This window comes from Oreochromis aureus, linkage group 17 (genome assembly GCF_013358895.1).
Source record: "Oreochromis aureus strain Israel breed Guangdong linkage group 17, ZZ_aureus, whole genome shotgun sequence".
NCBI lineage: Eukaryota > Metazoa > Chordata > Actinopteri > Cichliformes > Cichlidae > Oreochromis > Oreochromis aureus.
In genome coordinates this window covers 10,851,862-10,877,719 of record NC_052958.1, presented here as the reverse complement: position 1 = coordinate 10,877,719, position 25,858 = coordinate 10,851,862, and the positions used below count along the sequence as shown (strand labels likewise).

Below are 25,858 nucleotides of genomic sequence, written 5' to 3'. Positions count from 1 at the left end.
GCACCCTAGCTTTACATTGTTGTTGGAAGATCTGGCTGTAAGTGAACAGTGTTCGCACTAACATGTGAGGATGACCAAAAACAGGCGCACCACGGTTCTTGACCTCCTCTTTAAAAAAAAGAAAGAACTCAATTTGTGCAACAGCCGTGTCTGACGTATTTCCATGTAGCATGCTATCCGTCACTGGATAAATTAAGTGGTGCAGTTGATGGATTATGAAGCATTTTCGGCGCATACACGTTCTCAGTCGCAGAAGCACGCACACTCACATAAAGTTTATCCCCTCGGAGAGTCTCATTAATTTGGCCAAGATGATTTGTTCCGAAAGAGGCTGAATTCATCACAGCCAGACAGATGGCAGAGAGGGATTTCCTAGAGGAGAGCACAAGGGTTAGAGTGAGTGGCGATGGGCATAGAGGAGATGATGGTGCGGGAAGGAGAACAAGTGGAATGTGGACTGTGGAAAAAAGATGAAACGAAGAGAGCAAGACAATAACAAAGTGTGAAGCAAGAAGAGAGAAAGATAAGCAATAAGACAGAAAAACAGATATGGGATAAAAGAGAGGGATAGTTGAGAGATAAAGAGGGGAGAGGCACCATCTGTCTTCTTAGAGAGAGATGGAAACAGACATTAGAAGCAGGAGGCGGAAATCACAAGAGGAAACATGGAAGTAGAAAAAGGAAGGGTTGAAAAAAACATACTCCTTATCAGGGGTAAATTGGTCCAGCTTCCTTGTACACTATCTTGACCATCCTTTAAGTTTCTTGTACGCTACTTGAAGGACTAAAACCATTCATCTAAAAAAATCTTTCTGAATTTGGTGTTGTCATGATGGTCATGGAAGGTGCTATCTAGTGCTCTTAACCCAAGTAATAAATCAGTGTAACAAATATCAGCCTCCTTATTGTTTTGGTTTTATTAAAAAAAATAAACTTTACAGATTATGTTTTTCATGCTTTTTTCCTTAATTGCTGTCATCTACACATATACATATATATGTGTTCATGTTAATATGGAGCTTGAAATAATGAGGTCAGCATATGAATAGTAATCCATGTGAGCCAACAGCTCACCCAAAGCTCAGTCAAAGAGCCGAGAAATCCCTAAAACACTCATCTCAAGCAGTAAACACACCTGCTGTTCAAACCCTCTGCTTAAAAGGGACTATCAATCAGATGAAATCTGGCTTAAAGGAAAATGAGGCAAAACTGGGTGGTTTCAGAGAGTAGATGAACTAAAGGGGCTTCACCGAGGCTCAGTATAAGGTAAAGAAGCATTATTTGCGTTAGAATTGAAGAATAAAGACATGGGGGTGGAAATGACCATAATGGGTCCCTTTAAGTTACTGCCATAACTAATTTAGTCAGGTAATGAAAGAGGTGCCATTACATATGAAAAGACGCACATCCAGTACCAAGGTCTTCTCCTTTCACGTTATAAAAGATTGAGTAGGTAATTGAATTCCAGACTTGATTAATGGCCCAAAATGTCATGACTTTAATTCCTGTTGGATATGCAGCAAAGAAAAAGCGCTGTTCTGAACACAAACTACCATGTAAACATACAGACCACAAGAAAGAGCACAGCAGTTCGCCTTCGCTCTTTCTTTCTCTCTCACACATAAACATGTTTTTTCTGAGCCTCTCCACTATGAATGATTTAGTGAGTGTGCCTCCAACAGGCTCGTTTAAGAAGGCTGTGAAACTAGGTTAACTTAAGGTGGGCTGCGCCAGCTTGGAAGGTCCACACACATATAGCCTGTGTCAACATCATTTATTTCCATTTCTATCCTTCATTTAACACGCTTCTTACCCATCAACTTTAAGATTTAAGGGTTATGACAGCAGCGCTAGTCAGTTATTCCAATATGTCAATAAGTTTCACAAGAATCTGTCCTGATTTTTAATATGTTCAATTCGTGGCTTTGTGTGGGCATTTGTGTGTCTTGTGTGAATAATTCAAAGCTAGTTATCCCACACCGACACGTGCCAGCGTTCCACTCTTTTGAAAAATTGAAAAAAACCTACAATGTCCCCCCTGCTCATGCATGTGCCTCTGTTTGCATCCTTGACTTTCGAAAAGTTGACAAAGTAAGAGACACTTTCAGAGAGAAAATGAGAGATTATGGTAAGAGAGAGGAGGAATACAAGGGAGGGAGGTTGAGTCATCATCCTTTCATCCAATCCCCATTCTCTGCCTGTTGCTTTGGTAACATGATGTCAGTGCAGCCTCTAGCAACTCCTCTGAGGTTAGCGAGCATTAGTAGAGAGGTGTGTCTGTGTGTGTGTGCATGCATGCGCGTGTGCGTGTCTGTTCTTAAGTCTCTCTTGGCAATTGCTGCCACAAAACCAACTGTAACTTAACTGCAAAAAGCTTAAGGGTCATAGGTCAGGTGAAACCGCCAATCAGTAGGTCAGAAGGATGTGTGTCTTTGTTTTAGGTTGTGTATGTGTGTAGTTGAGTGTGTGGGTGTGGGTGTGGGTGCGCTTAGCTTTCTTTGTATTTATCAGCCTGAGTCTGTTTTGAATGGTTTTATGAATGGTTTTCTTGGCTGCGTGTGTGTGTCTTGTTTGTGTGTTCAGACAGCTAGGATTTCTTTTCATATTGATCATTATAATCAACTATTACTAAACTTTTCTTCTTTTTTTTTTACCGCTCAGCAGTCAAGCACAATTTGCTCGTTTTTCCTTGCTGGAACAAAGTTTGTTGCCTGGCAACATCAGTTTATTGAGCACTCTCCATCAGAAAGTCGTGGTCTCTGCCAAGGCTTTGGTGAACATTGCTGCTTTAGGGAAACACAAACAGTAATTTTTGGTCTTTCGGTTGAAAGGTTATTCAGTGTGAAGCGTGTGGAGTGATTTTTTATTTTTGTCAGGGTTGTGAAACCTTGAAAAAGTATGTGGGATTGGATATATTAGTCAGATAAAGGATGCCCTCATCCACCTGCAGAAAATATGCTGCAGCTCCCAAACATGGTAAGATCAGGTGTTCCGAGGTCTCTCTTAAACACGACTTTTACAAAGAGTCATTCATCTGCTGTAGCTACAGACGTAAAATAGACTTAATTGAAATGTATATAGTAGCAGTATTGAGCTCAGTCAACATTTTTACATAGTAACTGTCTCTCTGTGTACTGGGCCAACAGCCAAAATAACAATTATGGGAGCATAATAGCAGGACAGAAAACAGATTTTTAGGCTTTTTAGACCCAATCCAGACAGCACAATTTCCAGTAACATTTCAAATAAAAGGGAATGATGGCCTCCCAGTGTTTTCTCATAGTTTACCTTACTAAGGCCAGTGTTTTGTCTCACTATATCGCATTAAGCCTTCAATGCATGCATGTGTAGTCAATTCAAATACTGACCGAGACTTTTTTTGTATTGAATATGCTGCCCTAAAACATCCTTGTCCTTTTTTAAGATTTGTTCATCAGCAGCTAATTAGTTAATTATTTTACTCAAATCATCATAAAAATCCCTTTTGGCCTTTCCTTATTTTCATGTTTTATTTTGTATTCATGCACTGTTCCTCTCATTATTGAGTTTTAAAGCTATTTGTCATCTTGAAATGCCATAGTTTGTGCAAATAGACTAAGCTTAAGCCTATTAATATGCAACAGCAAATGATTAAGGCAAAGGCATAACTTATCACATTTTAAAGTGGATACAAAAGAAAGATAAAAAAGAGAAGAAAAAGGGGCTGAAAAGACTGAAATGCCTCTCATTCTGTTCCATCTTACTGATGAATGTTTGACATTTGTGAATAAAAACTGTAATTATGTGTTTGTGTGTTTGTGAAGGAGACAGAGGGACGGAGAATACAAATGCCATTTCTAAGTGGGAAGGCTGTAATCTGTGTGCGTGTTTGTGTTGCTTTGCCTGCCTCTTTGTCAGCGTTGGTGTGTGTGTTTGTGTTCGTGCAACACCGATTGTGTTTATGTGCATGTACAAGACACTACGAAACAGTGAGGTGCTAAAGCAAAAGACATGATAAGTCTTTGACAATTTGTTGGGATAAACAGTAATCTTGTTTTACAAATTCAATTTTAATAAAGCACACTTACTCTTAAGACTTCAAACAAGATAGATAATGTTATGCAGATATTAACAGTTGAACCTAAAGCACGCCCACATATGGGTTTTGAGGAAGAGGTTTAAATAAGCCATGAACTGGAAGAATTCAAACACAGCAATAAAAACAAATTCTAATGCGTTCGCTGGGCTTTTCTGGGCGATCAGTCACATGTACTTAGGGTCAGAAATGAACTTTTGCTGGTAGAATAGTGAAAACGTGCTTTTTCTTCTACCAGCCAAAATTAATGATTATATTTTTGTATCTTGCATTAATTAATTTCATCACGTTAATGAGATATTTTAAGAATATAAAAGCAAAGCCCAGAACAAATTTGAAAGTTAAATTATTCTGGTATATTGATCAACGCTGAGACAATTCATGCATTAATAGAAGAAGCATTTATCTAAATAATCTACTGAACTTTTTTGCTACTAAATTTACTTAAGCATCATTCTCTCATTCCTCTGGATACTCCAGCTTCCTCTCACAGTCCAATGGTGGATGTTATCATCCATCCATCCATCCATCCATTTTCTTAACTGCTTATCCACTACAGTGTGTTAGGCAGGTTGAAGTCTATCCTAGCAGTTACTGTGAAAGAGGCAGGTTACACCTTTGATAGCTTACCACTGTATCACAGGACTAAGGTGAAAATGTGTGAATTCAAGGTAAATAAGGCTCTGAAGAGCAAAACTGAAACAGCTATAGGTCAAAACAAAATTAAAATTGTGGTTTATAAACTGAAAGAGGAAAGTGTTAATTAAGACAGGAACATTTTGATATGAATCTCAATCCGTTCCACACTTTTTCTAGTCTGCTTGGAGTACTCATGTATACTTGTAGTGTGGTGTGCACTGACAGACAAAATAAATCGCAGGAACATGGATGTAATATATTTGATTTCAGCTAGTGTTTTTCTAGTCTTACTGATCAATCAAAGGGCTTTAGACTACAAGCTACATTTAACCTTACATTGATACAGCACTTCATTCTTGTTGCTTCAGGCATTTTATGTACCTCATATTTGTGGTCATTTTAGAATCACCAAGTAATCTGAGTTGATCACTTTGGATTGAGGGAAGGAAAATACACATATACACATACAAACTCAACACAGAAAGGCCCCAGCACGGCTTTAAACCAAGAAGCTTATTGGTGAGAGTTGACCACTGTGCCACAATTCCCCACTAAACCTTCCATTCACCATCAGATGATGTAACTTTATGTCACTTGGTGCACAGCGGAACCTCACACAGTTATATACACAGAAAATATAACTCTCAGTGATCGCTGCTAAATTAGGCTAGATGGATGGTGAAGGACCAAAAATTGGTCATTGGTGGAATCAGCCTTTAACCCTTTAACCGGAAATGTTAGGTATCTGTAGGTTATTATTACCAGTACAAAAAAAAATACTAGTTAAATTTAAAGAGACTGCAGAGATCTTTTTTAAGTGCAGCTCCATCTCATGAACCCATATTTTAATCACAATAGAAAACAGAAACTATATCAGATGTTTACACTGACACATTTTACTGTTTCCTACAAAATATCCACTCATTATTTATTTGATGGTAGCAGATGTTATTGATCCTTTACCCTAGTCCTAAAAGTGTATATTTATTTCTTACTCTTCTTATATTTAACAGCTCAGACAAGAGGCAGTGTTTCTCGAGTAGAGATGGGCAGGGGATTACCACTCTGCAAAAAACAGTGTATACAAATTGTGAAATAATTTCAGAATATTTTTCCTCAATGAAAACCTTTTAGAAAGCCTTTTATAGTATATAATAGCATTAAAAGATTGTAGGAACTTGGAGACATTTTTGTGCACAGGGTATAAGGCTAGAACTCAGTAGTGAATGCCTGTGATTTTTCTGAGCCTCGGGTGGCGCAGCATTAAAATCAGTCATGATTCTGTCATGGAAATCAGTACATGGGCTCAGGAACACTTCCAGAAATCACTGTCTGTGAACACAGTTCACCGTTACAGATCTGTGCATGCAAAGAAAAGGTATGAAGCAGTGATCTCTCACCAAAGCTCATTTAAAATGGACGAGGCAAGGTGTGAAACTGCTCTGTGGTCAGACAAATGAGAACTTGATTTTCTTTTTGGAAGGCATGGATGCCATATTCTCTGGACTAAAGAGGTCAAGGACCATTTGGTTTGTTGTTAGTGCTCAACAAACCAAATGGTCTCTGATGACATAGTGTGTATCAGTGTAAATAGAATTGGCAGCTTATACATCTGGAAAGACACCTTCAATGCTGAAAACTATATACAGGTTTTTGAGACAGTTGAGACAATGTCCCTTTTCGAAGGCCTTGTATGTTTCAGCAAGCGAACACTAAACAACATACTGCATCTACAACAGCATGGCTTTGTAGTAGAAGAGTCTGTGAGCTGAACTGAGCTGAGCAGTTCAGTCCTTTCACCAACTCAAAACATTTAGCACGTAATGAAATAAAAAATAGGACAAAGAAGTCCCAGAACTGAGCAGCTAAAATCCTATATCAGACAAGCATGTGACAGGATTCCTCTCCCACAAGTCCAGCGGCTGTTTTCCTCAGTTCCCAGATGCTTACAGACTTGTTAAAAGAAGAGGTTTTCTCAGTTTTCTATCATCTTTTGGGAATAAACAATGGATTTATGAGATTTGTAAGTCATTGCATCCTGTTTTTATTTACATCCTATACAGCATCCCAACTTGTGTGGAATTAGGAGGTTGTAGGTCTGAAGACAAACACACCCCATCCTTCTCATCTCTCCCCTCCAATTCTTTTGTAGTCTGTACTCCACAACACAAACACAAATAGACGCAGACACACATGTGAAAGAATGAGACACACACACTGCTGCATGCTCAAGCACAACCATTTGATCTCCCTAGCTCTATTATTAAAAGCCACGCTTGGTTGAAATTAAAAGAGTTTCCAGCTCATAACATTATTAAAAATCAATTCATCCTCTTTCATCTCCTCTGTCTGTTCCTTTATCCTTTTCCCACCCTCCCTCTTGTCACTCTTCATCCATCCATCATTCTCTCAACCTTTGTCACCTGACTCCATTACATCAATTAATGCTTTCCTTTGATTACTTTGTCTATGCCCTGTTGACAACCTTTCAGTGCGTATCGTCTTTGTGCACCCTGCTCTCTGTCTGTCTCAGTCTGCCCACTGTGTGTGCTCACTTTCGTCCTTTTTCTCTTTTCCCCTGCTGTGTGTATTATATCTGTTCACACATCTATTACAAAAATTTCTATCATCTCTAAGTGTGTGTGTGTGTGTTTCCATGTTTGTGTGAAAGAGAAAAAGAAAAGAATGAAATGACCTCTTCACAAGTGGCCTTATTTTCAGTGTCCACTCTGTGCCTAGAGACTTAGCCAGCGTGGCAGTTTAATTTATCGACTCAGTGTGTGTATGTGTTCTTATATATTTAGCCTGTACTCCAGGGTCTTGCTAAAGGACCCATCAACACTAACTGCTCACTGATCATTTAACACAAGATGACCTCCTGTGCCACCTCAATACAACACACACTCACGCCAACACGTTAAACAATGTCAAATATGTGAGAGTGTGCAGCTATTAATAGCGGCACGGTTACCACTCTCTGCACGACTTCTCTGGATGGAAAGCGCACAACGCCAAAAGACCTGAGACACTAGGGTTTGATTTTTACATCCACCATCAGTATTAGACTACCAAAAAAACTTCCTGACAACTGTCACCATTGATTTCTTCACTATTTAGCCAAAACAACAATCTTTCAGTATCATTAAGAATACAATCGTGTAAAAAAGAAAATGCGTCTTCTTTCACTTTCACAGAACATATTAAATCTTATCCTTACCTGGTCTTAAAATTTAGGAAAATTACAGCCTCAGTTGAACAACAACACATGACGTATTGCACCCTGTTATTATTTATTTAACAAAAAAATAAATAAATAAATAATAACCCAAAATGCAGAAGTACTATGAGAAAAACCAAGTATGGCCTTACTGCTTCAAACTGAATTTATAAGTAAGTAGCACTCAGGTGTTGCCAATCAAATGGACTTGAATGATAAAAGCACAAGTTTTGGCTGGTTGCTGGAGCCAGCAATGATCTTAGAGAAGCAATTGTTGGTGCCCATCAATCTGGGAAAGGCTATAAGGTTGTTTCGAAACAATTTAAAGTCCATCATTCTACAGTGAGGAAAATTATCCACAAGTGGAAACCATTGAGTTTTTCCTGGAGTGGACTTCTCAGCAAATTCACCCGAAGGTCAAAAAATGTAATTGTCAGAGAAACTGCAAAAAACCCATGAGGTACATCTTAGAGTCTACAGGCTGCAGTATGCATATTAAATCTTAAAGTTCATGACAGTACAATTAGAAAAAGACCGAACAAGTTGTTTGGAAAATTGCCAGAAGAAAGCTTCTTCGCTCTGAAAAGTACATGGCAGCATAGGATAAGTTTGCATTGTTGCATTCGAACAAATTGCAACACTTTTGGATCAAGGTCCTTTGGACAGATGGTACCAAAATGGAGATGCATGACAATAATGCACAGCACCACGTATGATGAAAACCAAACACATTTGGTTTTTATATCAGCACAATCACCTCATACCAACTATGAAGCACGGTGGTGGAGGGGCGATGATTTGGACTTGTTTTGTAATCACAGGACTGGGCATCTTGCAGTCATGAACATGAACTGCTCTGTTTACCAAAATATGATATGCTCAAATGTGACACCAATGTGTATAACAGCTTGTGTTATATTGTACTGTGCAGCAGGAAAATGATTATACTGAATGAGCATACCAGCAAACTTCCAATATTAAAATATGGTCCAGGCTAGCAAGTCTTCCAGCCAGCCTTTCTGCTGATGTGACTGATAGTATTTTGTTTGTTTTTTAACTGGAAATACATTATTAAAGTCAACCCATGTCCTCAGGCTTCCTGTGAGCACTTTTCAGGACCAAACTATCCAATTTTCTCCTTTGTCTTAATTCCCATGCCCACTAGAGGGCTTTTTAACACTGTAATGTTAACAACATATGTTGTTTGGGGTCATTCGGTGAAATAACAGATGCTGTCTCAGACTGACATGTGATCAGTGATTACATAATAATACTGATGGATTATAATAAGCTGCTTGCACAAAAAAACCCCTTTCTGTGTTTTGAGTGGGAGGCAACCTTCGTTATCTTGTTTTTTTTGTATGCTTATTCTGTGTTTGTATGCATCAAGTTTACAAAGATCAATCATTTATCTGCACTGCGAGTCACATTAGGCAAATAAAATCTTCATTCCAAAACTTTATAAATGTTTCAGAGATAAAATGAAAGGATGGATGTTTGTAAATTTAGAACTATATTATATCCAATAAATGAAGGGTTTTTCCCCCTTTAATCTCATGTACCCATCACGAGACAGCAATGCATGGAAACTCATAGACGAAGGTCTGTTTACCCTTTTTTCTGGCCTACTTTTTCGTCTTGCTCAGTCTTTTTTTCCAGTCATTCACAGTTCACCTCACTCCATCTCTCATGACTCTGTCTTGCCAGTATAATAACCAATTAACTCCAGCTCTTGGTTGCTTAAATTTTTTATTTATTTCTTCATTAATTCATTTCCTGTTTGAAGTGTACTGCGCAGTGATTGGCAGCTTGCTCTAATTGCACCTCACACTTTGTGAGTGTGCAGGATATGCTTCCACACACTCAATCACGCACGCACACACATTTTCACTTCCATCCATGCAGGGTCATGCATATCCTTGTGTACACAATTGTATGCAAATCAAACACACATCAAGGGTTGAATACTTGCAAGTTGTGCACACACATTATGAAAAACACAACCGTTCCAGCTTACACACAGAAACTCACACACAAAGATCAGTGTTGTGATTTTAATTAGATTTAGCCTATCAGCCTCCAACTCAGAAAGGCAAAAGGCAGATCACTGCTGCCCTCTATTATGGCCTTACAACACTTTATCTGAGATTATGGTGGAGGTAGACACTTCAAGGTCACTAGCGCCAGCAGGGAGAGGCGATATGAGAATGGACAGTTTCTGGCAGTTTTTCTTCAAAGGAGAAAACACAACAGATCACACTTACATTAGTCTATAGATTTTAACACCTATGAATATTTTTTAACTTCCCTGATATTTTTTAAACAGCTCCCCAATCACCTTAGTATTTTTTTAGTGTGTACCTGACTGATTACAGGCTGATTACAGCCGGGACTCTGCATCACGCCTGATTTTCAAGAGATTGGACAAAACCCAGCACATTTCCAGTCACAAAAACGCACACCTGAGGACAGAACACATGGGAGCATTATCCTCATAACATCCTGATCTCGATGAGGACACATAGGTCCTCGGGCATCTGTAATTCATCCCATAATATGCATTTAACAAGCAAAACTGAAAGAAATATGTTCAGTTCGCTGACCACATCTGCCCCTCCAGGTTGAGACATCCACATGGCAGAACAGCAGTGCAGCTCGGACAGAAGCTAATTCATCCATGATGCTCACGCTGACTGATTACACAACTCATGCTAATTTCATGCTAATTAAAGTTCTGATGGTAGCGAGGGGAAACAATGGCTACCTGGAAGAGAGACAAATGCGTACAAATGTGTAAAATGCAGTATTTGGTTTTTGCAGGGCCACAGCTACCACTGAGGACAGCATTTATTTTTTCTTGTCTTTTATAATATTTCCGGGAATGTGGCCTAGAAACAAATAAAACATTTTCTAGGCCACTTTCCCAGAAATAATGATTAATTGATTTTTTGGCATTATTGTTATATGCTGACATGCTATACAATACACGTACCTACAGTGGCTCTGTAAGGAGGGGTGTGTGTGCAGGCATGTGTGTGTGTTTATCTGTTTTGTGTATTGTGAGCATTGCAAAGGCTTTCCCTGAGTAGCTGTACAGAGCTCGCCGGGAGAAAAACGCTGAGTCTTTGATGCTAATATGAAGTGTCATATCTTCCCTCGCAGAGTGTGTGTGTTTGTTGCATGTGTGTGGGTGTATACAGTACGTGCGCACTGGGGACTTATGCAATTACAGTTCCTTTTTGCATTAACTGAAATGCTGACAGACATACAGCCCTAAGCTGACAGAAGCAATCGCTTTGCCGCCGTGTGTGTGTGTAAGTGCGTGAGTGATACGCACTAATTCTAGGTTTAATGTTTTCTGGCTGTGAGTGCTGTGTTGTAGAGAGAGGCCGGAGACACACACGTGTGCGCTCACATAAACATTCACGATGTCTAAGAATAGGAGGTTCACATGGCTCAGAAGGCCATTTAATGTAAAAGGATTTTCATAAGTTGAGCTCTGAAGGCAGAGCTGATCTGTACAGAAGGTCCTCTTTTCCTCCTCCAGCCTCAGAGCCGAGAGATGGTCGTCTCTCACTAAGACATTAATCGGCTCATTAATTTTCTTTATTCCTAAGTGCTAGAACTAAAGTTTCCCCTCCCTTTTCCACTAACGGAGCTGTTATTGCTGCTGAAGCAATCACTGCTTACTGAAAATACTATCGCAGCACTGCCGTCTTTGAGCATCACTAATACAAGTTATATATTGCTACTTGCCTCACTTGTTATTTTGTTACCGCTACCACATATACAACTGTTATCAGCCTACTTAATCATAATATTGCTTTTTCCAACCATCTTCATATCGGAGAGAAGTGATTGTAGCATTATTTATCCAGTCAATGTTATATTAGATGTTTTATTGCACCTGATTGATGTCTCGCTTTCTATCTTTCTCACAGCCATCGGGGTCCAGATGACTCTGGAGGTGATTGAATCCAGATTTTGGGGCATTGCAGCACAGGTAGGTCCACAGAGTGTCTGTTAGAGCAAGATCTCTTCATAAAACCTTTTATAGTCTTTGTAAAAGTGCTGAAAGATGAAGTTACTGAGATTTACTTTAGATGTGAAGAGTTTGGGTTTAAAAACAGAATGTTAGAATAGAGAACAAGACAGTTTTGGATGCACTCTTAAATAAAACTGACTTGTAGCTACATTGCTGACTGTGATTAACTTTACTCTTTCACAGCTGTATTATTCAGTGAAAAACTGTGCTATAAGTTCTTATATAAGTGTGTAGTGTTCGACAATTAAGCCCTGCAATTATTGTAGTATTGCTTCATTTTTTTCCATATTATATTTATTATTTCTCATTGTTTTTCCCCCAGTAAAAGATTGAAGATGCTTTTAGAAAAAACAGCACATACTTCAGCTTGTAAATAATAACTCCATTTCTCTCCTCCAAACAATATCCCCTACTTTATTTCCTTTGGGTTGAACACTGTGAATATCTTTGCATGCACATTTTTCCATTTCTGGTGCAATCCAAAAGAAGATTTATATTTTGTCAGATTTCAATTTCAATTTTAGCTGAGCGCTGTCGTGAAAGCTTTGTTTTACAATGAGATGAAAGGAGCGCAGCAATTTCGGAGTATTTTTACTTATCAGGATTTTGCATCCTAAGCTGCTTTTCCAGTTTGAGAAATGCAGTGAGTGAATATAAACCTGATCAATATTCTGCATGAAACGTGGTTGGTAATGAATACACTGTCTGTTTCAGGAGTTTAACCTGTGATTATAGGTTCATTTTCTGCTCCATTAGTTGGTAATTACAGCATTCAAACTTTGTTTCATCCAGAGCTTAATGTAATGTGTTCTGTATCACTGCTACCAACATTAAAGGAGTGCTAACCCTGCCTAAAACATAGGAGGGAAAGAATAAATGCCATCATTAGAGTTGTTTTCATTGCATATCTTGTGTACTAAAGAGAGGTTTTTAGAATCAGCACTGGATTGAGTGACGCAGATACATCCAAGTGTGTTATTTCCTGGGCTAAATCTGGTCAGCTATTCATGGCCTTTAAAAAGCATCCCTTTATGTCCAAATTTGTTTGAAAAGTGAAAGGTCATCTTTTTCAGGCTGTTACAAAGACTTGAATTCATTCATCCACTTTCTTAACCGCTTATCCAACTTAAGGTTGCTGTGGGGCTGGAGCCCAAATGACATTGGGCAAAGCTCCAGTTGGGTGCCAGTCTGGGAGTCATGGGGCTCACATAGACACCAACACAACCAACATTTAACAGTCAACTGCAAACTGCGCTATTATCCAATACTGAAAATGCATCTTATTTTGTACCTCACATACCTGTGGTTGTTGCCACTGGGAGCATTAATTTATTTCATTTGCCAGAGGGAGACATTATTAGAACAGTTGATTGATATAGGTCGATTGTTTCAAACTGTCAGCGCTTTGCCAGAACTTTAGCTCTGTCCTATAGATTTTCCAAGTCCTGTCCACAAATGCTTAGCACCTACAACTGTTAGCAAAAAAACATCAGAGATAACCTTTCTTTGTAGTTTCTGCTTGTTTTCCGCATCATACAGTTCAGATGTTCCTCATAGTTTTATCTGACAGACTTGTTTGTAATAAAACAGCCCTTCTCTGGATAGATCCCAGGCCCCACCTGAGCTGATTTTTCTAGAGACTATGTGCCCCCAACTTCCAAAACAAACACTTTCCACAGCAATTTCTAGGAGAAAAGTTCACTCTTAAATCTTATGTTCACTCTGATTCTCCTTCAGCAGTATGCTGCTGCCATGCTGTTTCCAGGGACAACCAAGTGTATAGAACTTAAGCTTGTACTGTGTTATTTTGGTTAGTCGATCGCTTGCTTCCTCGTCACATTATGTTGAGCATTACTGATATGAATGTTATGGTCCTAGCAGGGCCTCCTCCTGAAGTTGCCTGTGTGGGCGTGTCATAGGTGCCACCTTTTTCTTTTGTACAGCTGACTCACATCAGCAATTAAAGGTATTTAAGGGCAGAGAAAGGTGAGCTCTGGTGCCAGAGTGCTGTGTGAGTGGTTGCAGCTAGTGAGCTGCGTGTTTGGTGGTTGCTTGCTCCTGCTCGGTGGAGAGGCGTGTGTTTGGTCACTAATCTCTTTTTGACTTATTTTTAAGTTTACCGACCAACACTTGAGTTTTGGTTTGTTTCTTCAAATGGTGATAGCGGCTTGTCCGTCTCTTTTAGTTGAGTTATAAATAGAAACCGTAATAAAACTCTTTAATTTAACCATTATGCCTCTCTGGCTACGTTCACACTGCAGGCGAAAGCGCATCAAATCCAACTTTTTTGACCCTATGCAACATATATCCGATCATGGTATGACAGTGTGAACAGCACAAATCCGATATTTTCAAATCCGACCTGGGTCACTTTCGTATGTGGTACTGAATCCGATACATATCTGATGTTTTAGAAAGCGACTGCTGTGTGAATGGTCATGTCGCATTAAGTCCGTCTTTTACGTCACTGACACAAGACAGACGCCAGTTATCAGCGCCGGAGAAGACATCGTGAACGCTTCCTGACCATTCAGTGAAACTGTTGGGAAGACAATGTTGGAGAAACGTGAACATTTTATTTGTACTGTATAATCTGCAGATTCTGACAGAAATCTGCAACTATCCTATGAAGCACCGCTCCTCTCTAAAACAGCAATAAGGATAATTATTAGGCCATATGTAAATAACAAAATAACCTTACAACTTAAAGCAAAAATTGGGAAACGTAAAGTCCGAAGTCTTTATATTAAGGGCCATCAGTCAAACAATATTGTTTGCTCTGGGTCTAAACAGAGCACGTTGTGTGTGACGTCTTCTTTTGCGCATGCGGGCCGCTTTGAGGGTTCACACTAGAGTGCGTTTGCTGTCACATTTTATTTGTAATGTGAACAAGCAGACAAAAAAATCGGATATAATCAAAAAATCGGAATTGAGCATTAAGACCTGCAGTGTGAACGTAGCCTTAGTCTCCTTTTTCCGACCTGGACACTTTTTGTTACTTTCCCTAATCACCTGGACCCTTTTAGGGGAACGTAACAATGAACTGGTGCATTGATGAAATTATGTTCTCATCCTGATCATACAGATCACACAATCAAAACATGCTGTTTTCCACATGTTACGGTGGCATAGTGGTGCAATATTAAGAAATGCTTGGTTCAGCAGTGAGGTGTTTATGGTTATGCAGAAGAGGTGATGTCCCTTCACTTTTTAACCAAATATCATTAGTGTTTAAATACTAGTTCTACTGCATGGTTAGTATCCTTTTGAGTTCTTCCACACCTTCAGAAAAATATTTTATTTAGGGAAAACTTGGTTTTTTTTTTTTTAAATTTGGCCTAACACTTCCTGCAGCAGGTGTTTGATAACTTGGCCCTTGGCCTCGTCGTGTCCCATGGCCGTAAATGACAGCAGTTAAAAGAGCATTAAGGCATCTGGCTAGCCATTAAGTGATGGATAGCTTCCACCGCCGAATACAGCAGCACCCAGGTTTGCGAGTGTGTATGTGTGCACGTGTTTCTGTGTCTGTGGTGTCGTGATGGTGGGATTTGAAGTTTGAAGAAAAGATTATTGTATATCTGTATATGTGCTTATTAATGGTAATGTGTGTGTGCTGGGGAGACACCATATGCATGGCCATCTGTGTGCAAGTGCGTTGTTATGTCCATATCCATCAGCTACGAACTCATTAGCATTATGTGCAGCAGAGTTGTTATCCACTAGATTTATGATGCATTTACACAAAGTCATTCCTGTTTACTGTGTGAATACTTGGTATTGTCGTTCCTAAATCTGTATTTTGTCTTTTTTCCTCCTTAGTTTTCCACACATTTCATTTCTTATCAGCAGCGCCCCTTTTCTTACATCCATTCCTTTCTTATCTCCCATGCTGTCTCCTTTCCTCTAACCTCTCTTTTCTCCTTAGGTAGTTTACATAATCATCTTGCCTTCCTGCCATGTACTAGATCTTTATTTCAGAGAGTTTGTGTGTGTGTGTGTGTGTGTGTGTGTGTGTGTGTGTGTGTGTGTGTGTGTGTACTTACACTGTAGGCTTGGTTTTTTTCTGTGTATGTTTATGTATGTCCATCCATGCAAACGCGCATGAAATCTTCTCTACAGTCTATTTTAAGTACTCTCCCTGAGGGGTGGAGATACTGTACCTGCTGTAAATCCTAAATGAAAGACTTCATGTCAGCAGGAAAGATAATCAGTCACATGGCAGCTATAACCTATTTATCTATCTAAAAATACTGCTACCAATGGGTTGTCATATTTACCCTCTGTGTTGGGGCACAGACAGTCAGTGTTAAGAGAAAATATATTTGATTTGCATTTTGCTTTTCTCCTCATTTGTACACTTCTTCACCATTAGCTGACTCCGAGAGACATACAGTATATAAAATAAAGGCAACTAATAATTGGATTGCCTTAATTACCGATTAAAATTAGCCTTAGCTTTGTGTTTATGAGAAATGATTAAGGGAAGAAACTGTGCACAGTTATCATGTCAGTAGAAGCCACATGAGTGAGGGTCACCCTTTCGTGGCTTATAGTGTGAGCTTGTCTATCTTAAAACCTGATTTATTAGTAAATGAGTTTCATAGTTAGGGAAAAATAAAGCAAGAGCTAAGATCCCTTTGAAGTCTGTCAGGATCATAATAGGAAACTCCTTTTACAAAACTCTACTGTGCTAGTTGAATCCATGGAGTTAAAAAGTTATGCGTGTGTTAGATACAGTGAAAAATGCAAACGCAGGAAACAAAGTATAAAAATGAAGGATTAAATATGACTGGTAATATATGTCTCATTGCTTTGCTCCGCTGACAGATTATATTCTCTACAATGATTAAATCTGAAAAACAGACTTTCATAAAAATACATGATATTAAAAAATACAGTGCAAACCCTTTGATATAAGGCTCCATGTGTCTCTCACAGCCGACTGCTGCTGTATTTTGTCTGACAGCAAGTCATGATTAGTGAGGGGTTCTGAGGCGACAGTAATGGGAATCAAAAGATGATAGATTTTGTGCTATTCACACCTTGGCATCCTCTTTATCTCATAGAGAACACTCCTCTGTTTCTCTTCCTCTGTTTTTAACTATGTACTTACATTCTATTTCTGTGTTTGTGATCACACTGTTCAATAACCATGAAATTATATAAAATGAAATTAACGTAATAAAACAGGACAATATTTTACTGAGAAAAAACGAGAATATATTTTAAATGAATCTGAAAAACATTAAAAAAGGAGGTTTTTAAAAGGAGATCTGAAAGAGGATACAGAGTTAGCATTCCTCAGATCTTCAGGTTCCACAGCTGAGAGGGCGGGAAGTAAAGTCCCGGTCAATCTTGGTGACGCACCACAAATTAGGAACCATTACTATACAGTCCTGCCAGAATATCTCAAGCAGCAGGTGTGCACGGGAGTTATCACATAAGAGACGTGGACAGGAGCTAGAGCATTTAAGGCTTTAAAAACAAGTAGTAAAATCTCAAAAGCAATTCTAAAACTCACTGGTAGCCAGTGAAGGGCAGTTGGGGTAATGTGGTCACTTCTCTTAGTACCTTAAAAGTCTGGCAGCAGCATTTTAAATCAACTGCAGTCTTCTGATGTTTTGAATGCTGAGATCTGAGTAAAGTGAACTGCAGCAGTCTAGTCTGATAGCGATAAAAGCATGGATGACCTTTTCTGCAGCCTGCAGAAGAAAGAAATTATCTTGTCTCGGCTTGCTGTCTCATTCCAGAACTACACCACTTTTTGTAATCTTAGTTAAAAAAAACACACACACACATTTTTGAGCATTATTAGATAAGATACCCAGACTCGACCAGAGACTAATGATGCTGCTTCTACTGTGGCGACTGTGGGCAGTTCTAATAATTACCTCTGATTTGGAGCCAGCTACAGAACATAAATCCACTTTTTTTAAATTATTATTTGACGTAGGACAGGAAACAGGATGCACTAGCGATGAACGTAGATGCTCTCAGGGAACTCTCAGGTTGGGTGCCCTTTTCCATTTAGAAATGGATGTGTTGATTTATCAAGGCACACATTCAACAAAGTGCTGGAAACATTCCTAAGAGATTTTGGTCTGCATTGATATTATAACATCACATAATTGCTGCAGATTTGTCACATGCACATCTATGATAAGAGTCTTTTACCCCACTACATCCCAAAGCTGCTCTACTGGACTGAGGTTCAGTCACTGTGGAGGCCATTTGAATACAGTGAACTCATTGCCATGTTCAAGAAAACAGTTTGAAATGATTTGACGTTGTAGTCATAAAGACAAGGCCAAAGATGATGGTACAAAGGGGTGTATATACCCCTAGTGTACGACCATTCCAACACCACCCAGCTGAACCACTGATACAAGTCAGGATGGACCCATTGTTTCATGTTGTTTTCATCAAATTCCGACCCTACCATCTGAATGTCGCAGCAGAAATTGAGATGAGGCAATGTTCCTGTTTTTAGGTAAAAGGAGTGGACCCAGTGTGGTTTTCTGCTGCTGTAGCCTATTTGGTTTAGGGTTGAATGTGTTGTGCATTCAAAAATACTCTTCTACATACCTTTTTTTTATTGGCGATACTATTGCCTTCCTATCAACTTAAAGCATTGTGACCATTCTCCTCTGACCTCTAACATCAGCAAGTCATTTTCATCCAGAGAGATGCCACTCCCTGAACAGTTTCACTTTTTGTATCACTCTCTTTAAGCCCTTGTCATAAACCAGCTGTGTGCAGGCAGGAATAGGACCTAAACGCAAACTCACAGAGACGAAAACGTAAACTCAAAAGAACACAACTTTATTGCTGGATGCAAACCAATACAAAACTAAACTGGGAAAATTCTAATAAAAATACACTTGGGGAAACACGGAGAGGTACACACAGCTATGAGGGAGCACGCGACACGGAACTGAGGGAGACACTGACATAAATACACAAAAGGATAACGAGGAATGAGAACACACGGGGAACACAGCTGACACGAATAACCATAGCAAGACAGGGAAGGCAAGACTGAACAGAATGAACATGGAAATACGAGACCTGCACAATAAGACAGGAAACAGAGGAACGTGATGCAGGAGTGGAGGAGAGGCAGACGAGAGGGAGCGAGGGAACACGAGGGAGAGAGAGACATGACTGGCTGGGGAAACATGATGGAATAAAACGAGGAGGGCAAACAAGGCACAAGAACTCATACAAACGCAAACACAGACACACAGAGGGCAACAACACATGGGGAAATTACTAAATAATCAAGGAACCATAAGAAACAGGATAACCAGGCACTATGGAAATAAACTTAAGACTAGTAAAGAGAACTTATACATTGATCATAATAGAAAATGACAAAAAACACAGGAAAACTGGAAACACTGGGTGAAATGACCCAGGACCATGACAGCCCTAGAGTTGGTTGTGTGGGGAAATCCGAGTACATCAGCATTTTCTGAAATACTCAGACCAGCCTGTTTGGCACCATCCACCATGCCACATGCAAAGTCATTTAAATTACTTTTCTTCACTATTCTGATGCTCATTTTAAACTTCAGCAGCTCTCTTTCACCATATATAAATGCCTAAATGAATTGAGTTCCTGACATTGATTGACTGACAACTGTGTTAACAAGTTGAAGAGGTGTACCTAATAAAGCGACTGATGAAGATAAGATAAGATAGGATACATGAACTGTTTGTTTTGTTTTGTTTTAGCAGAGCTGTAGATGCTGATAAAATAAGAGTCTCAAGAGCATGTTAGAAATTTCACTCACAGATGAATGTAATGTAATAAACATATTTAACGCTTCCCTATAGATTAAGCTTTTCCACCTTGGATGCCTTATTGAAAGCGCATAGCTGTCATGCTCACAAATCATGTCAAACTAATGGGCGGTTTTCCACTTAATTTGCCAAGCAAATTAAAGCTGCAAAGAAGATAACTCCTATTGATTTCGCTGTTTTTTTCTTCTACTGTCACCACATTTGTATGGTGGTTTGATCAGTTTTGCTTCATATCTACACTGATTAGCGTGATTCCTAGCAAGGCTGTATATTTTCATGACCTGCTTCAGTTGGCAGAAAGAGACAGTTCCTTTTCTCCTAAGTGCTGCTCCTCATCAAGCTGTGCCATTTACCCGTAGTGTGTGGGGGGGGAAGCATTGTCACTTCTGTCAGTCCACCAAATTGTAGTTTATTTCAAGAGGCGACGATGGGAAGCAGAGAAAAAGACTGACACTTTGCTGTAATGGGATCGAAAAGGATGATAGATGGTCTCATTCACACTTCGACATGCTCTGTTTAGCCTGACCATGAATCCAAAGACACATTGTCCATAGACGCCGAGCCACATATACTGCAGACAACATAAGATCATCAGGAAAACTGTTGGTGTTCATCATCAGTCCACAGACGAAAGAACAGAAGGAAAGTTTCACACTTTGCTTATGGTTAAAAACTTTTGTAATATGACAAATTGTCTGATTGCAGTGATACAGATCCCTTTTGATTTTGTCTTCTAGCACAAGCTGATGTTTTTTTTTTATGAGAACGCATCTAATTGTACACTATTTTCCAAAATTGCTCAAGTTTTACGAGCCTGCTCGAAAACTCATTAAAAAGGCATTTGAAATGTGTGTTCAAGAAAGAAAATCTGTAGTTTTTTTTCCATCTCTAGACTATTTCCGCTGCTGTTAGCAAGCTCACAGCAGCAGAAATAGTCAATCAGCCCACTTGCTTGCTCACTTGCTATGTAATGTAATGCTTGTCATTTCTTTCCACTCTCTTTGTTGCCATCGTTGTGTCTTCCCAGCCAAATGACACAGATGTAAGTATGAATAATTTCTCCTTTCCTCATTTTTCAAAGCATCGCACACTTTTTTTTTTCCTACTGAACCAAATTTAACGTCCTCAGCACCTGCTAAGCTCTGTGAAATCAGCTTCACACCTCAGTTAAAACAGATTACACATTCACATCCACACAGTCAGAGACATGCTAACATTACACATGCACAAACTTGCTAACAAGCCACTCAGATCCCATCACAGGTAGACAGCCCATATCTCACAGAAATTAACAATTTCACACCAACACAGACACGTTTTTTTTCACATACACATGCACTTGTCGACACTGTCGCACTCTCAAGCCTAACACCCCCACAGCCAAACACAGACAGAGCATGTGTCACTCACACAAACATGCCCTAATCTAAGCTCAGATGTTGATTTGATTAAAGAAAAAAAATACCTCTAAGATTTGATTATGGTGAAATAATCACACATTTTCTTGTCTTGATTTCTTTACTGCCAGTGCTCAAATGTGGAGGGGATTTGTCCTCTTCGCTGTGACAGCTTAGTGAGTATATCTTGCTTTTGAATGACACTGCCATAAAGTGTATTATCATTCTTATTATCATTATTATAAATATATAAGATGTATTATTTTTTGCTACTATACAAAACTACAAAGGTGCACACTTCATGCATACGTGGTATAAATTATTTAGTGTCTGTGTTATCTGTGTTCGTGACGTTTGACACAGATGTTTCCTTACATAAGTAATTGGTTCCTCTGTCTCTTACCAGGATATCGAGTGCTATGTGATTGACAATAATGGCTTTGTCCTCATTTCTGAACAGCGCAATGATGTGAGTTCTCACACATGCACTTACAGAATATGGCTGGAGTGCTCCTTAGTCTTTGACTTGATTGTTTGAGAGGCCTTCCACTCTTCAATATTCATTACCTTAAAAGAAAAAAAAAAGGTGAAAACGGTTAATGTGTTTTTTAACTGTCTTAACCACTATTAACCAGCCCAAGAGAGAAAAATATTTCATTTTTTTAACCAAAGAGCAGTTTACATTTTCAAATATCAACCTTTTCCCACAGTGACTATCAATAATAACTGTAATCAGTGAACTGAGTCAGAGGTAATGCTGTACTGTAATGTAGTACACCAATTCAGAGGTGCAAGGTACATTTCTCAGCAGACAATTATGTACAATTTCAAAACACATAAAAACACAACATTGTGATCTTTGATGCCTTTTTTTCATCTAACGAGCATTTAAAACCAATTATTCTATAGAAGAAGTGAATGTAGTCCACCACTGCATCCACAAGTGCACTAGGTGCAGGGACTCCCAAGCTAGGCTAGTGGCTCCAGCAGATCTCAGGAGCAACATCCAGGATCTCTGTCCAAAAGCGCAGTCCTAGGAACAGCTAAGATGCTGCGCAGGGTCCTCAAATTCCCAGGCCTCTGTAGTCTAACAACTCTTGGAAATCATGATCGATATATCTTTTGGACTAAGTAAAAGAGGGACGATCTCAGTTGTTATCAGCCCACAATTTAAAAGCTAGCCTCTATGTTGATATCAGGAGTATTATTACACAAGACATGGGTAATTTGCACATCTGTGAAAGCACCATTAACACTAAATGATATATAGAGACTTAAGCACTTACTATGGGTATAATGGCCTGTCTGCCATCCAGATCTGATGTCCATTGAAAACTTTTTATGTTAAAAAAATGCTATGATCAAATCAGGTTCACTGCATAGCTTTCAAAAAGGATAATAGTTTAGCAGCTGGTCTTTTTCAGTCAATTAGAGATTGCAAGTCTTTGCATTTTGCATTGTACACAGCAGCCTAAGGTTTTCGTAACTGGGGGTTTATTGTGACTAAATGCTCGACCATGCAGTTCGCACAGAGCTGAAAGTGGACGGGACATCACAGAAGTGAACTTATGTTTCCGCTATCAGATTATTGGGACTTGAGTTTTTTATGTTCTGCCACACTGATTTTTTTAGACTTCTTTCTTCTCTCTTTCTTGATAGGCGGGAAGGTTCTTTGGCGAGATTGATGGCTCAGTGATGAGCACGTTGATCAGGATGGGCATGTTCAAAAGGTAATGCCTGGTTGTCATTCCTCGCCTGATTGACTGGTTGAACGGCCATCCTGAGAGAACCTGCGGTTTTCTCAGTCTGTGTGAAGTGCCATTTCATGGGTCCCGTGTCTCCGAACAAATATCTGGCTCGTAATTGCAATTGTGTCAGCCCCATGCTGTTTTGCTATCAGGTTTTAATTGTAATTGTGTAATTATCTTAATCAGGGTGGCAGTTTGCAAATGTTTTCCTTTTGGTTTTTGGTTCTTAGATACCTAAACAGTGCATTAGTATGCATGCAGTGTAATGGTACAGTCTCTCTCCTATGCTCTCTGCATGCGCCCGTCTGACTCGGTGTTTGTGATTAAGCTGTCTGTGCCTTTCGTTTTTGCTCCTCTTTGAGTTTGAGGGCTTGGGATTTTTTTTTCTTCACGCTTAGTTTTTGCCCATCTTTTATGTTTGAAATCTCCTGAGTGATGTGCTATTTTTAAACGGCTAAAAGATTTCGTCATGCTTCATTTGACACAGGATATTACATAACTAGTTTTGAGCATGGATGATTTTTAGTAGCAATGTGAGCATATTTACACACTGTGATTTTCTGTATTTATGTGTTTTTGTGTTTCACGAATGCGTACAAAAAACAAACAAAAAAATTGGTTGTCTGAAAAGTAATTCTAGCATTGGGATCATTGTAAGTTACAATAGCTTTCAGGGATTCTGTAAAGGTTAAGCTCAGCCAAACATGTGTGGTAGTCTGGAGGGGGGTCAGGGAATCAATGTGGGTCGATACTGCCAGAAGAGCAACACTGTGTGCTTGTGTGTGTGCTCATGTTTCCTTAGGGTATCCTTGTTCGACTACCAGGCCATGTGTAAGATGAACTCGCACTCTGTCAGCAGCGCACGTCCACTCCTCAGTGTATGTACAGTGAAGTCTCTCCCTATACAGAAATATTCCCAAAATCAGTTCTCCGTTAAATATAATTTGTCCATCTATCTCTTCAGCCATTCTACGGTTTGGCTTCAGCCCTCAAGTGGTTCCTCTCCAACTTCCTACTGTAAGTGTTGCTAGGGGCAACCTGGATTGGCTATGCAGTTTTTGCTACATTGTCGATATGGTAAAATGGTAAATGGCCTGTATTTATATAGCGCTTTCTAGTCCCTAAGGACCCCAAAGCGCTTTACATATCCAGACATCCACCCATTCACACACACATTCACACACTGGTGATGGCAAGCTACATAGTAGACACAGCCACCCTGGGGCGCACTGACAGTATATCTTATACTATGTAGTATATGCTCTACAAAGGTACACAATTTTATGCAATTATGTTACTTATTAACATCACCAGTTTTGCCAAATTTAAAATTTAAAATAATTTAAAATATACCATAAATTTAAAAAAAAAAAACTTACCTGAAGAGCTATTCAAAGATTATTTATTATCAAATAACTAAATTCTTTGCAGTAGTTTGCAGCTTAAAACCGGACAGTATTTAAAACACAGATGGATGCACAATAAATAAATATATATAATAGAGAAACAATTAAATTCCAAATTAAAAATGATTAACATAAGTTCTCAGCTGCTTGGATTGCTGTCCAGAAATCAGAGATAGTGTTAACCGATTATCCTCCATCAACAGGTGGGAAAAATCAGATTGTTTTTGTCTAATGTTTTTACACACAACATTATAAAAAAAGCAATACACAACTGTAGTTATTAAATCTAATTGAAGTAACATTTTAGCAATTTACTGTTAAGAAAATCAGCCTCAGTATTTTTCTATGTTTACTTTGTAGGGATAAAGTCACTTGATACATCTAACAGCCTCACCAAAAGAGCAGGCTGTTTATCCAGTTAGGAGGGGAAAAAACAACCACCAAAGTTACCAGTTTCTGCTGAATAACTTGAGGACCCATTTTATTATTCCCATGACACAACTTTGGGTCCTGGCCCAGTTTTGGAAGGCTGCATGCAATATGCTTCCAGTCTGCTTTAGTCTATAATGATAGCCACCTAACTGACTTCCTTTCCGTGTCCACTCTCCTCTTTTCTCTCTCTTTTGTAAGATTTCTCCTGGAGTTCAATATCTGTGGCTACTGGCACACGGAGCATTTTGCTGACGGTGAGCTCACATTCAGAATAAATGTGGCTAATTAAGGCTGAGCCCTCTTTCTTTGTATCTCGCGTGTGTCATCTCTGTTTTGTAAATTAACACAACCCTCAGAGCAGCTCTGGATGACTGTAACGCTTGGTTTATAAACCAGTTCTTAAAAAACATCATTCATCATCACTAAACCTGTCAATCATCCTTTGATACAGCCAAAAGTTCTTTTAGGTGTGCTGTATTTTTTTATATTATACTTCAGACCAAGAAAAGTATTTACTGTGTCTGTTACATAAGTGGGTTTCAGTGGGAGCAGACGCATCTGGTAAGTTCCTCAAAACAAGAGTCACGCATAAATTTGTACTGAAGTTAATGCAATTCTAAAGAAGTCAAACAAAAACATGGCTCAGAACAAGATAAGACATTTTGACAAGCCATTATGGCTCTCTCTGGTTTTAGTGCTATCATACACAGCAAGCTAGGGTTTATTTGGCTTACGGAAGAAGCAGCAATAAAAGGCTGATGTGTGAAGAATTGAGACGTTAGACCTTCGATTTCCTGTCACAGACTCTCAGCCTGTCAGTCACCAACAAAATGTCACGCATACACTTTAACACACAAGCTCTGTTATAATTCTCATCTCGAAACATGACCCCTGTCTATCTCTCTATTAGCCTCAGTTCATAAGAAAAAAGGGGACATCCTGCAGCCGTGTGACACCGAGTACCCCAGCTTTGTTTATGAGCCGTCAGTCAAAGAGACCAACAGCATTATTAAGTGCGGACGATGCCAGAAGTAAGCGCACGCTCACGCACACTTATGCACACAGAAATAGCAGTGTAGTCCTCTCTAAGCCC

General features: G+C 39.2%; 1 protein-coding gene across 1 annotated transcript in view; it reads left to right on the top strand.

Annotated features, from left to right (window-relative positions):
• The window catches only part of cacna2d4a (calcium channel, voltage-dependent, alpha 2/delta subunit 4a), a 94,968-nt gene that overhangs the window by 65,212 nt on the left and 3,898 nt on the right, over positions 1 to 25,858 (top strand). Inside the window, exons 28-36 of the mRNA XM_031726636.2 lie at positions 11,873 to 11,934; positions 20,810 to 20,824; positions 21,311 to 21,355; positions 21,586 to 21,648; positions 22,839 to 22,909; positions 23,730 to 23,805; positions 23,892 to 23,944; positions 24,964 to 25,019; positions 25,676 to 25,796. Coding sequence (XP_031582496.2) covers positions 11,873 to 11,934; positions 20,810 to 20,824; positions 21,311 to 21,355; positions 21,586 to 21,648; positions 22,839 to 22,909; positions 23,730 to 23,805; positions 23,892 to 23,944; positions 24,964 to 25,019; positions 25,676 to 25,796 — 562 coding nt within the window. The remainder of the gene's footprint in view (positions 1 to 11,872; positions 11,935 to 20,809; positions 20,825 to 21,310; positions 21,356 to 21,585; positions 21,649 to 22,838; positions 22,910 to 23,729; positions 23,806 to 23,891; positions 23,945 to 24,963; positions 25,020 to 25,675; positions 25,797 to 25,858) is intronic.